Here is a 13,987-nt window from a genome sequence, read left to right on the forward strand (position 1 = left end):
CCTCCCCCACCCCCAGTTTGGTCCTACTTCTACTCATTTGTAATTTCTGCTAGTTGAGTTTAGTATCCGTAGTACATTATCTGAAGAATGTAGTGAGACTCAACTGATAGCTCCATCTGTTTGAACTAACATACGAGAATGACTTGATTCTGTGGTTAGTCGTACGGATAACTGCTGATAGTCTGAAACAGCACTGCTGTAAAAACCTTTCAATTTGGATCATGAACCACAGCCTGCTTAGCCATTCTGTCTACAGCTCAGCATATTTGTCTGTGGAAAAGTGGTCTCCTGCTTCAAATTCTGGCATTGTGTGTTCTATGCCTCTACAATAAAACAGAGTAAGGCACTTCTATTGATCAGGCGCTAACTATGTAACTATTGTGGATGCTGGTTTTAGTCCAGGGCTACTGCTTTAAATTTCTATTCCGCCTTTCCACACAATAGTGTTCAAGATAACAACAACAAATGAGATACAATGCAAAATAAAGTAATTGCACAAAATACTCAGCTGTTTATAGAACAAGTAAAAAACAGATCAATAAAGCAGTGGCTATTTAACAAAAGGCAGGCAGTAGATGAAACAGATCAGTGGAACTGGCCAAAAGCCTGTCTAATTAGAAAGGTGTTCACTTGTCAAAAGATCGCTAGAGAAATAAGGCTTCCCAAGAAGGGAGTTCCAGGGCCTGTGCAGCCACTAAGAAGGACCCTTTTCAAGTTCCACCAAATGAATGGTGGCAGGACAGAGAGAGGAGCCTCTTCTATAGATCTTAAAACCCAGGCACGTTTGTATGGGAGAAAGTGGTCCTTAGGGTCACCTCAACCAAAGCTGTTTAAGGCATTGTTGAGCATCACCAGCAGTTTGAATTGCACTTGGAAATAGACTGTTGGCCAGTGAAGATGTTGTATGAAGAAAGTCACATACTGCCTATAACCAGCCCCGGTTAGCATCTTGGCTGCAGCATTCTGAACCAGCTGAAGTTTCGAAGCACTCTACATAGGCAACCCTACACAGAGTGAAAGTACAGTAGTCCAGATGAAATGTAACCAAGACATGTGTCATATGGCCAGATCTGAAATTTCTAGGAATGGACACTATACACTAGCCATAACTGTGAAGGGCCATTCATGTAATGGTTCTAATGTACAGTGGTGCCACGCAAGACGAAATTAATTCGTTCCGCAAGTTTTTTCTTCTTGCGAGTTTTTCGGGGCTGGCGGGCGGCATTTTAAAATCGCCCGGGACAGCGGAGGACTTCTCCGCTGTCCGGGGCGATGTAAAAGCCCCTGGGAAGGCAGGCAGGGGGGGACCTCTTCTGAAGGCGGACGGGGGGCGAAAGTCTTTGCTCCCCACCGCCTGCCTTCCAAAGCCGCCCGGGACAGCGGAGAAACGCGCTGCCTTTCTCCGCTCTCCCGGGAAGGCAGGCAGGGGGGAGCAAAGACTTTCGCCCCCCGCCCGCCTTCAGAAGAGGTCCTGGACCTCTTCTGAAGGTGGGCGGGGGGTGAAAGTCTTTGCCCCCCCCCGCCTGCCTTCAAAAGCCGTCCAGGACAGCGGAGAAACGTGCTGCCTTTCTCCGCTCTCCCGGGAAGGCAGGCAGGGGGGAGCAAAGACTTTTGCCCCCTGCCCGCCTTCAGAAGAGGTCCAGGACCTCTTCTGAAGGCGGGCGGGGGGCAAAAGTCTTTGCTCCCCCCCGCCTGCCTTCAAAAGCCGTCCGCGATAGCGGGAAGCGCTTCCCTGCTATCCCGGACTGCTTTTAAAATGCTGGCGGTGGGGAGCAAAGCTTTTTGGCCTCCGCCGGCCTTCCTGGACCTCTTCTGAAGGCCGGAGGGGGGGGGAAAGGCTTTGCTCCCCACCAGCAGCATTTAAAAGAGGTCCCCGGAGATTTCCCTATGGGCTTTCTTCTTGCGAAGCAAGCCCATAGGGAAATTCGTCTCGCGAAGCGCCTCCAAAACAGAAAACCCTTTCGTCTTGCGGGTTTTCCGTCTTGCGAGGCATTCGTCTTGCGAGGTACCACTGTATGTTCCTTAATAAATACCTTAAATGAAACTAGATTCAGATACATTCACTACTTCTTCATTTGCTGAGATAACACGATGTTTGTTAATGTGTTGAGTGCTCTAAGGAACATTAGGCTGAATTGAAAAGAAGTTGGGGGAGGGATTTTTTTAAAAAAGTAGAAACCATGGAAACTTGGACAAAGCTTCTCTTGGTCAGGAGTAGTGTTTATGCACAATTCCCTTCCCTTGTCATTTGTGCAGTTATATATTACCTTTTACCTTGCTTTCTCGCTTCCCCAAGGCCTCACCTAAATGGTCAGCACACTATGAAAGACTAAGTGTTGCAGTAAATTACACAATAGTTCAGAAAGTATGCAAATTTAATTTAGTAAATAATTACTCGAGTGAGGAATTGGGATTTTGGTGGAATTGAGCTGAACACTGTTAATGGATCTCAGATGAATATTGTGGGTGGTCCAGTCACAGTCTAGAAATCTAGAAACAGTTACATAATGTGCTGAGTGTTTTGTTTTTATTTAACATCTAATTATTTAGTTACATACAGTACTTTGTCTTTGCTGCTTCGAGGAATTAATTCCAGCAGAGACTTCAGCTGCATCAGCAAATTCTTAAGATGCTGTCTGCAGACTGATACAGTTTTTCAGCTTTTTCTGTATTAATTAGAACACTCTTGTAAAATTTGTCAATTATCTGTTGTTTTATGTACAGATGCAGTCACTTCTTTCCAGTTAAAGTGATAAGTCTTTCAATTACAGGAATAAATTATATTAGCAGCTAATAGTTTCCAGAGACATGCTTTTGGATAATGGATTGGCATGTTAAGTGTAGGACCATTTTTGTGACATACAGTGCTTAATTAACTTTATTTGTTTTGGAAGAATGCATAGGAAATAGCTGTTTAAATTAAACATTGGGCTGATCTGTCCCATCTAGCTGTATTCTGGAAGGTAAACACTGCAGGTCTAGCAGTTCATTATATTTTGCTTTGAAAGGGCTTTGGTTAGGATGGTCTTCCCCAACCTGGTGTGTGCCAGATGTGTTTTGGACTATAACTTCCATCAGCTTTCTGTTACAGGGATAATATAGGTTGCCACTTTCAAAAGAAACTAAGGCAATTGCATCTTTGGCCTATCTTCTCAGCTGTTTCTGAAATAACCTCATGACAGATATTACTGCGAGTTCGTATGACCCCCTTTGTGTGCTCAAATTAGGAGGGGAAAAGCAAAATAGGGGCACTAATTGCACAACCTTCCTTGTTTCCAAGGTAGCTATTAAAATCTTAACACTTTTCGATTTCCCATATATGCAGTTCCACAGTCCCCAGAGCTACAATTATTTCCTTGCCGTGGGGCGTTTATTTTTTCTTGTTACTAAACCTATAAGAGAGGTCATGGAGTGAAGGCCTATTCAGTGATAACATGGTGAAAGATAGATCTAATCTTCAACAATACATACCTGTGTGAAAATCGTTACAAGTTCCTTCTTAAAGCGAGAATCTGATGGGTTTCCTCCTCATAAGGAACATCATTTTCAAATGTTGCAACAAACAGGCTATCTTTACATGTGCACAGCATTTAGACTATATGCATAGCATTTAGACTATAGCCCCACCCTGAAGTACCCTTGATGGGTGCATAGCATGGTTAAAACCTGTGACGTTTTATATAGAAGTGTTCCTGATATGCAGAATGTAATAATCTGAATTTTTTTAGTGCCAGTTACCCAAATCAGGCACATTCATAGCACACATGCCCCAAACACCATATTTTGATATTGTTGACATCCATCTGTCTCGATAGACAATGGATGAATGTGCCATTAGGGGTAAGTCAAATTGTTGGAGAGTTACAGCACCTGCTGTAGCTGTAGAGACCAATATGAAAGAGACATGTTTTGATGGAGCTGGGGCAGATGAAGGTGTCCGCTTCTGCTGATGCATGTGTACTATAGTGTTTCTTCTCTCTGTGGTCCTCCTAGCGGTCATTTCTCCTCTTGTCACTGCTGACTGTCTCCAGACATTGCAGTTTTAATGTTGCCAGCCTTCATATCATGTTTGCAGACATCTTTATAACATGATCTGCCAGCAGGCCTGGAGCCTGGAGCCAGCTCCTTGGGGATCCTGCCATCTTCCATTCTGTGTCCAAGACCAAGCCAGTGTAGATGTCACTGAGACAGAAGCGTGAACATGCTGAGAATGTTGGCTTAGGAGAGCACATCTTTGTTTGAGACTCTGTCCTGCCATGTGATGTTTATATTAGGAAAGCCAATACTGATTTATCAGGAAATGTATTCTAACACTATAAAATATAAAGTCTCTCAGTAATTCAGTAGGATTTTATTCCATCAGAAACAGCCTTTTTGCACCTCTATGTTCCCGTGATAGTTCAAGAAGTTCATTCAATTATCATACTGGTGATGTGTTTTGGATGCTGTCTCTGCCTTCCATATTAATAGGATACCAATGTGGCTGGGATAGATGTTTGTTTGTTTTTTAACTCACTGTGCAAGAGGTCTAGTACCTGCCTCAGATCAGCATCTCTGACTGTAGTTCTAGAAACAACAACATGGCTGAGTTGCAATAGTTACCTGATCTTCTTATTTGCAAAACTGTATTTGACCATACAAGCACAAGAGCTTAAATTCTCACAAGTTGCTTAATAAGATCCATGTTTCTTCTATACATGGACAAAAATATGTCTTTTGGAATGATTGGGAAACAATTCATTTTTGCAGAGAACATCATGGCCTCTTGGTTCATGAGAACAACATGTCTAAATCTTTGACAGTAGTGAGGATTTCCACCAAGTGGACAAAACCAGCCTGTTCCTAAAAATTATTGGACTGACACCCTTCATTTGCTCCATAGCAACTGTAATGTGATGCTCACTTAGACAGCGTCCTGTATTGCAGATTGTCATTTGCAACTCAAGTGTTGTTCCTACTTACTGAGATGAAGAGAAATTGGTAATGTGCAAGACTGTTGCCACAAGTTGCGGCTTGTTCAGGGATTGACCTCACTGTACCACCCACATCTTGCATCCCTAAGATACGGCAGGCAGTAGCAGGGTGGTAGCTGCTACTTCTGGGGGGGAAACAAGCTGCAGAGAAATCTGGAGCAGGGTTTATCTGAATGAAGAACAAAGCAGATTTATCAAAGGAGCCAGCTCTGTTCCTGCTGTGAGTGGCCTCAGTCTAGATCTTCAGATTACATAAATTCTAAACTGCATTTGTCACTTGTGGAAAGAGAAGACAGTTCAGGCAGAACCACTGCAAATGCCAGGGTATAAATACTGGTCCTCAACAGAGTGTAAGAATGGGGAACTGAGATTTGTGGAAGAGCTGCTCCCTGCCGTGTTCTTGGCTTAAAAACCATTGCAGCTATTCCCCTGCCTGCTGGACCTCTCTTTTTGCAAAGCTCCTAACAGGTATTTTTGTGTGCCATCTCTGCCCACAAATTGACGTTTACACATCTTCAGAAAGTGAGGTGATCTGTTTAAAAGCTGTGCCAATCCAACAGGGACAATTAAGCTTTGTCTCTTTCTGAGGTTTTTTCCCTGAGAGGCTTGGAATACACGGCTCTGTTTGCTGCTGGAGTTGTTGTTATTACTTATATTTGTTAGCTGATTTACACAAAAGAAAGTCTCAAAGCAACTTAACAAGATAACAGACCACAGATAAAACAATTAAAACCAGAAAATTTAAAACAATGAAATCCAAAATACTTAAAGCATTTATCCACCCCACTAAAGGTGACCATCACCATAGGAGCCAACGATTAGCAACGGTCTGAGTAATAATGATGGCACCAGGTGCATTTCCCTGGGGAGAACATTTCACAGATGGCTGGGGAGGTCACTACTGAGAATGCCCTTAAGCAACAGAACTTCATGTGCAGCAGTAGAAGGCTGATGTGACTTATGTGTTGCACAACAGCAAGAAAGCCCAGCCAGAAATGATGTCAGAGACTTCAGGTCAATGCCCAGGAACAGACAACCATTTAAATATGAAAGGAAAGTAATTGATACTAAACTTAATATGCCTTTTTTTAATTTTAAAAAACCCAGTGTTGAGAACTTGTGTGTGCAAACTCTTGCATTCTCACTGCCTCCTCAGGCATTTAAAAATAAGATCATGGTAGCTTTTTCAATGTCTCATGGTAAGAAGCTAAACAGGTGAGAACCTTGTACACACTGCCTTGAAGCACACATTCAGAAGACAGCTCTGTTCAGAGCCTCCTTCCCTTTCAAGTACACTTCACCTTCTTTCTGTGGTTAATTGCAGATGACTTGAATCTGTACAGTTGGCAAGAGGACAGAGTTCTGATTCATGGAGCTGTGGTGATAGCTTTCTATTTAACTGTCTGGCAGAGGGTGTATTATTCTATTATGCTCAGTCCCTAGTGGCTAGTTGCATTCGGGAGTGAATTATTCTTCCTCCTGGGTCTGATCTCTGTGCTTGAGGTCTATGCTTTCAAACATTTATTATTCCCATCGCAACCTCGGCACATATGCAAGAAAATGGCCAATTGAATCTGTAGATAGCTGTTACTGCTGGTGATTTTTTCCTCACTGCCAGTAAACCTGACAAACAGAATCAAGGAAGGAGCCTGTTTTCAGAGGAGGCAGCCTGTTCTAGCAACAGCTGGATTGCTGACAAAACTATTCAGAAGTGACCTTGCAGCACATCAACATTTATTCTTCCACTGCACCGCCCCATTCTCTGTTGTGTAGTGCATAGATTGCACCTGTGGAGAGCATCTTCGAGGTGCTAGGCAGCACATTTTTATAGATCTACTTGGCAGAGCTCCTCCAAGTTTGGCAGATTCCTCTTCCATCCTCATTTCCCATTAAGGCAGTAGGATTCCTGTACGCTCACTGCTGAATGCTGTAGATTGAACAATTTTCAACAAGCTGATTCTTCTTTCTCATTGTATATTTCTGGTGCAGGTTTTGGAAGTGGTGCGCTCCAACTACGACACCCTCACCCTAAAGTTGCAGGATGGGCTGGACCAATATGAACGTTACTCAGAGCAACACAAAGAAGCTGCTTTCTTTAAAGAACTGGTGAGTTTCAGCTCGTGAGTAGGAGCCTCAAAGTCTTGGCCCATGGTCTACTTTGCAGAGCAGCCACAGCACAGCCAGAACGTCCCTTTTATTATCCAGAAATATGACTGGCACAGGTGACAAACTAGTGTACTTTTCATTAGGTCACTTTGAACAGGATGCTGGCGAGACATGATTAAGGAAAGAAGGTTTTACCTCCATTCATCTCAGGGTTTCTTGCACTCATTTTCTGCATGTTCCTGAAGGAGAGAGCCAGAGAAATCTCATGCTGATTGAACCTTCCAGCAGCTCATCAGATGAGCATGTTCCAATAGTTCCATTGACAGAACATGAATAAGGGTGGTTTTTCATTTGAATTTCCCAAGAGGGAAATTGCCAAACACAGAAGCTTGAAACAGCCATGTTCAGAAACAGCCATGGTTGTCCTGATCTGTGCATTCATATAAGCAGGTGGCATATTCCCCTTCCCTTGTACCATGTTCTCTGCTACTTTTTGTGCATCAGCTGTGTGCTGCCTAAGTTCTCTCCTCCCCCCCCCCTTTCTTCCGGGAATTGTTGCTGCTCAGTATGCCCTGCTGTTCACTAACTTTACATTTCCCTTGATTAAAATGCAGATTTGCTTTTTCCAATTTTCTGAGATTATACTTTTTCCAGAGTCCATCCTCCTAAATGCTAGTAGTTTAGATTCAGTTTCACCGAGTATAGCTAACACAATTGCCAGCAGTCTTCCTTCCTCCAGTTTTTCTATCAGAAATGTTCAAATGGACTCTCTTCCCAGTTGAATGAAGACAAGGAAGCTTTCGTCATTATTCTTCATCTGATGATTGAACAAATGCAACCAGTTTAATCCCTATTTCTCTAGAGACTTCTTGAGCCTCTTACAAGCCAATCTCTGAGAACTACAATAAATGTTTTGTGTATTCCCTGAGTTTGCTATCAAAGCAGAAGGGAAGAATCCAATTGACCTGGTTTGGTTGTATGTTGACAAAATCCCATTATTTACCAGTTAAGATCTGCTGCCCTATTTAATAGTAAGGGGGTACATACTCTGAACCAAACATGTTCAACATTAAATTATGGAAATGTCCCAGATCTGCACTGTTTATTTTGATTGCTGTGTTCTGAATTTTTATGCAGAATTATGTACATTTATCTATGACTACAATAGAAGGTGATCTACACGGAAACACAAAAGGTTCAACTAGTTTAGCATTCTGTTTCTTACAGTGTCCCCTGAAGGCAGCTGTCATGACTTAACAGACCTATCACCCATGCTTTTCCCAGTCCTCTTTTCCTTTCTCTATGTTTTTAAATGGAATTCACTGTAATGATATGTGGTCCTTGCCACATATCATTACAGTGAATTCCATTTAGAAACATAGAGAAAGGAACGAGTGTACAAGCCCTTACGTTTCTTCTCCTGGCTTGTGCAGGATGCAGAAGAAACCTTATTGGACTTCAAAGCAGTAAACATCCATCCAGGACTCAGGGCTTGCACCACTTGTGGCTCAGTTGTGTACTGAAGCTGCATGCCTGGGAGCTGTTCACAGTCCTGCCAACCTTGCATCTAGCCAATTTCCCACTCTGTCTTGCCACTGCTATTGGACCTCCACTAGCTCTAATCCTGACCTCGCCACCACATCCTTCCTCCAATTTACCTCTGGGTTGAATGCACCCAATTCCCGAGAGCCCTATCTTGGCCCACAAGCTCTGAACCACCCGAGACACAAAGACAGACTGAGGAAGGAATTTTTTCAGCCATCTCTGCACTTGGATAGATTCCAAGCAGCATGAGAGAGATTCATAGGCTGTTTTGATCTGACTGAACATCCTTGTGGTTGTTGAAAGTCTTAGTTTGTTGGTAGGCTTTCTTCCCCGAGCCAATCACGTTGCAACAAAAGCTCACCTATCAGGGGTCTCCTTCAGTGCCAGAGGTGCTGGTCTGTGTAAGTGGTATATGAAATGACTGTTCTCTCTCACACAGGTTCGATCCATCAGCATCAATGTTCGGCGAAATCTGGCCTTCAACACTCTCAGCCAGGAAACCTTGCTTAAAGAATTCTCAACCATCTCCTGAAGCGGAGTTACCATCCTGCTTCCTGGCCAGTCCTGGCATCACTGAGTCCCTTTCCCCAGCATTGGCTGTAACTCCTGATTGTGGGGTGGTCTATCCCTAGTGCTTGTGTGGTTTTCCCCAGGAATCATCAAGGGAAGAACTGGACTTGTCCCACATTCCTGAGCACAGAGAACTGGTGATGTTGACTACACTGTGGAGTTGGGAGTGAGGAAGAGGAATATGTAGTTACTGCTTTTTCTCGCTTTTCTCTGTGCAGCAACTATTGTGCAGGGATAAGAGTTTTTCCCCAAGTGAGCAAAATTAGAGCAAAACAGTGTTGTTGGGAGAGGTCATCCTTCTGATTCTCTGCAACCTGTCTGATGATGGACAGATGCCGAGGAAGAGAAAGTAGTGCAGGGCATGGGAACTAAGTCCTTTATAATAAGGGGCAGATTGACTGAACTTCTGTCTATAAGTTATCTGCTTGACTTGGGTGATTTGCATCTGTTGCCCATGTGTATTGCCAGCCCCATCTCAAACTGGTGTGGAAATTACCAGCTGAAGTCTCTGCCCTTCACTCTGAGTTAGGGCCTCCTGACTGAATGGTGCTTGCAAGAGGTTCTCTTCAAGAGGTTTTGCAGTGTCCTGCCTAAAACACTTGGTCTCTGGAGTTCCTGAACTAAGAGGTTACCTCTATGAGCTCACCTCTGCTATTCCTACTGCCCTGTTCTGAGACTCTGGGGATTAAGGATATGAATATATGCCATTGATTCCCCACCCCCACCCCATAGGACCAATAAAAGAGAGTGCCCTCTGCTTTTATTGCTAATACAGTTGTTGTGTATCAGAGGGAACCCATTTTTTCCTGTTTCCAGTAGGTTAACTAAGCTCCTACATTAGGTTCTTCAGCATCTCTTCCCCTGGCCTGATACTCCTGGATCCCCAAGGTGCTGATACGGTGACCAAGTGCTCCTATCCACATTTTCAGTGTCTAGTCCATTCAGCACATACACTGCCTATGCCAAATTTCACGTTGACTGAAGCAGGAACTGCTTAGTTCACCTTCCCTTCCTCTGTCAAAGTCTACCTTCTCTGTGCTCCAATAAAGTGCTTCCTTGCATAGGTAGAAGTAGGGAATTAATTAGTTGGTAGTATCTCACAGCATTTTAGGGGAAAAGAAGCCTGGGATGGGGCAAATCAGTGTTCTACATCTCTGGCATTCTGTTCTATACTCCTGTCCACCAAGGGCTGCAACGGCAGATTACAGGACATGTTTGTGCGGTCAGCTGCCCCATAGATTTTTGTTATTCTTTTTCTAGAAATATAGGACTGTGCTCTGTTGGGAAGCCAGGAGTTGTTCATACCTTTGGTACTGTACTCAGACTGGAAATCTCAATCAGATGAGCACTAAAATTTAGAGTCTGAATTCTTAATTAAAATGTTGGGAGGATTTGGCACAGTATCTGTTGCAGGGGGTTGCCTCCTACCTGCATATTATCTTCCAGGTTGCAGAACCATGTCGAATGGGTGCCAACAGGATTCAGCAAGCAGGTGTACAGGCACCCTTGCTGGGCTCTTTCCTGGTGTATGTTGGTTATTATTCAGAACAGACTGCCAACTTGTGTGAGTCCTCTGCTCTTTTTGGACTCCAATGAGAACCTCCCTTCCCCAGTACGTTGATGGATCTCAGCCATGCTTAGCAGTGGACTCTGAGGCCAGAATTTCAAGGAATAATTCTTTTTTTCCCCTCTAGAAGAAACACTATGAACACCTTGCTGCTGAAATAGCACCTGTAAGATGATGTATATAGAATTTGGCAGTAAGGGGCCAGGGAGGGGTGTGGCGCCTCTGATCACTCTATTGTCTGCAGTGTATCTTTTTGTGCTCTTTTGGGGGAGAGGTAATAAATTATTACTACTCTTAACATTTTCTTGGTGCTAATGCTGTGCTTGCCGCTGTACCAAATACACAAACGACATCGTCCTTGCTAAAGAGCACTTGCCATCTTCAGTGAAGTATTTAGGATGGGATCTGCGAGGTGGAGAGAAGTTGGGTTTGAAAATCTGAAAAGTGCAAGCTTAATTCTTTGAATCCTTTTCAGTTTGTTATCTGCAAGCATTTTCTTTGTCAAACCAGTTGCAGGGGTTACCAGCACAGAGCACATTTGACTTCTGCAGCACTCACGGGTCCCCTCCCCAGCCGAAATTGGGTTTGAGAGATGTATTACTTTGCAGCCAATAGAAGAGGTTGTGACTGAGTGGGTGGGTGGCAACCCCTGCTCAAGAGCCTTTTACTTCTCTCCCATGTGACCACATGGAATCTTTTCATTTGTTCATGTGCCTTCTCTTGCTTGGTAGGCAGGGTCATCCTCCTCAGAATTAACCGGGAAGAGAAGCTCCGTGTTCCTATACTTTGGGCTGGGAGCGGGGTCTTCACAGAGGTCATCAGAGTTCTTTTCAGCAAGGTGTGTGTTTCTGAGCTTCCCCCTTTCCAATCTGCATTCTGTAGTTAGTTCTCAGTTTGTTATAGGAGTACCCTTTGTTTTAGGATGTACTTCCTAGTTTATAGTGATTGGTATTATTATGAATTGATGCCTTTGGGTTTATCTGACTCAGTTGGAAGCATCTTGGATTGTAGTCTGTATCCAACACTGTCATTTCTCTTGCACAACAGACTTTGGCTTGCACGGTGGAACTTCCCCCTGCAGCACCCTGAAGCAGATATGGGGAGGGTGGGGAGAGCAGAGGCAGAAGAAGTCTCATTGTGCAAGTGGAATGTCCCTCACTCAGCTTTGGATACAACACGATGTCATTTTTCTACTGGAATTCTTTGAGCAGTAGCGCACTTCCTGTTTGCATGCATATCCCTTGATGCTTGTGACAAAAGGTTGGCTGGGGGAAGATGCTACCCTCACTATAAGCACATGTCAAGGAATTCAAGGTGGCTTGAGTCAAGGGTCTCTGTTATGAAGTGTGCAGTGTGCACGCAATGCAAGCTTGCACATGCAACCTTGGCACCTATTGTTAGGATCTTTTGTGCTTGAGCCTGAACACACTTTGGAATTTGGCACTCCATGGGTAGTCATGGACAATGAAATCTAAAGTAATTTTTTTTTATTGGAAGGAATTACTGTAACATATTTGTTGAAAGCTATTAAGCAGAATCAATTGATGCCGATGTTCACAACACACTAACAACAGGCTAAGTTTAAATGAGTTTAAAGGTAATAAAAGGGTTAAAACTAATGGTGCAAGCTTTCAATTCGCAGAAATATACAGCAAAGGAAGAATGCTAACAAGAAATTGAGGAGGGGGGGAGCTGCCCGGCCACAGCAACAAAAGGAAATAATTCTAAAGCACCAGCCTTACCACAAAAACTGCAGGAGGGGGCTTGTGCAGCACACGTTGAAAAAAGAAGATGAGCACAATTTGGCAATATTAACAAATGAGGAAAACGTTTGGGATGACTGGCAAAGGAAAAGGATTTCAGTTCTGGAGAGCTTGAAGCAACTAACGGTATGAGCTATTTGGCTTTCTTAACAGAAAACAGGGAAGTAAGTCTTTTTTTAATAGTGGAAATGCTTGAAATGGTTTGTGAGCATAAAGGAGAGAAACATGGTGGAGAAAATTGCTGCTGAGGATGTGCTATACAAATCTGTTTGGAAGAAATGTGAAGGGAAAGGCAAAAAAATTGCACGGGGTGGGGAGGGATTTTTAGAGCAGTAGGACAAGCATGGAGAAGGGAAAGATCTGTTGCCAGCTTAAGAACACTGGCTCAGAGTATTTTGGTAAGGGATGCAGAGGAGAGTTTGGTAGTGTCATCCTGGAGCGATTCTGGTACAGCAAAAGGAACAAAAACAAGGAAAAATAAAATGAGGTAGTGTAACGAAGGGGCATATGGCCTGTTCTGTGAAGAAGAGGACACAGTTTCTGACACCTGCAGAGTGGGTGGGTGGATCTGAGAGTCACAGATTACAACCTTAGTGAAGATCCTGGGAGATGGAGTCCGACCCTTGAAGATAAGAAGCCCCTAACTCTGAGCAGGCTAGTAGCAGCTTTTACAACTAAATCTGAGTTTAATATTTACAATAAAAGGCTAAAAATATTGTCTTCCCGAAAGCATTGGGTGCTAAAAGTTTCTAAATCATGCCAGCCAGGAAGAGACTGTCCTAAATCTCTGAGAAATGCATTCTAAAGGTGTAACTTCTTTCTGATGTCCAGGTGCGGAAGGGGAAAAGATTAACATCACCACTATTTTCTGGTGGGAGCCTGATGCCACTGAAACTTCTTAATTAGCTATGTGGGGAAAACGAAAGAGTGACATTTTAGACGTCTTGGCTTAACACTTCCAGAAAGGGTCTTATGCTCTTGTGTTTTACTTTTAAATTTACAAGTGATAAGGAAGGATGTCAAGAAGACAGCTGCCAATGTATTTAGCAGGACACATTTCAGGTGGTTCATTCCTTGTCGTCCAGATCATAACAGAGCTTCCATTCTCAGGTGCAGGCTACAATACTTAGAGCAAAATCTGAATTTAGGGGTACTTGGTATCATTCCCTGTTGCTGCTGTACTGCACACTGGGGTTTTTTCCAGCAGAACTCATGTCTTCACACAGTATAGTATTAGAGGCATTGCATTAGGCCCAAGGCAAAACCTGGGTTTGATTATTTTGTTGACTGGCCTTCCTTTTATCCTGTCTGGAACCACAGCTGCCTCCCAGGCAGTGGTTTGTCCCTTGAGAGATATGGAAATTATGTCGCTGCTTGCAGAGGCCATAGAAAGAGAAAGAACTCAGAATTACTGTGAATTAGTGATTCTAGATTAGTTAGCACAAATCTATCTCCAGTGGGGT

At 43.5% G+C, this 13,987-nt stretch overlaps 1 protein-coding gene across 4 annotated transcripts in view; it reads left to right on the top strand.

Annotated features, from left to right (window-relative positions):
• The window catches only part of ARMH3 (armadillo like helical domain containing 3), a 128,481-nt gene extending 117,422 nt beyond the window's left edge, over positions 1 to 11,059 (top strand). For all 4 annotated transcript variants that reach the window (XM_081192238.1, XM_081192236.1, XM_081192235.1 and 1 more), the window contains 2 exons: positions 6,963 to 7,079; positions 9,064 to 11,059. In XM_081192238.1, the coding sequence (XP_081048364.1) occupies positions 6,963 to 7,079; positions 9,064 to 9,156 (210 nt within the window). In that variant the 3' untranslated portion in view covers positions 9,157 to 11,059. The remainder of the gene's footprint in view (positions 1 to 6,962; positions 7,080 to 9,063) is intronic.
• Positions 11,060 to 13,987: the final 2,928 nt, after the last annotated feature.

The sequence above is a fragment of the Podarcis bocagei genome, assembly GCF_964188305.1.
Source record: "Podarcis bocagei genome assembly, chromosome: 4".
Taxonomy (NCBI): Eukaryota; Metazoa; Chordata; class Lepidosauria; order Squamata; family Lacertidae; genus Podarcis; species Podarcis bocagei.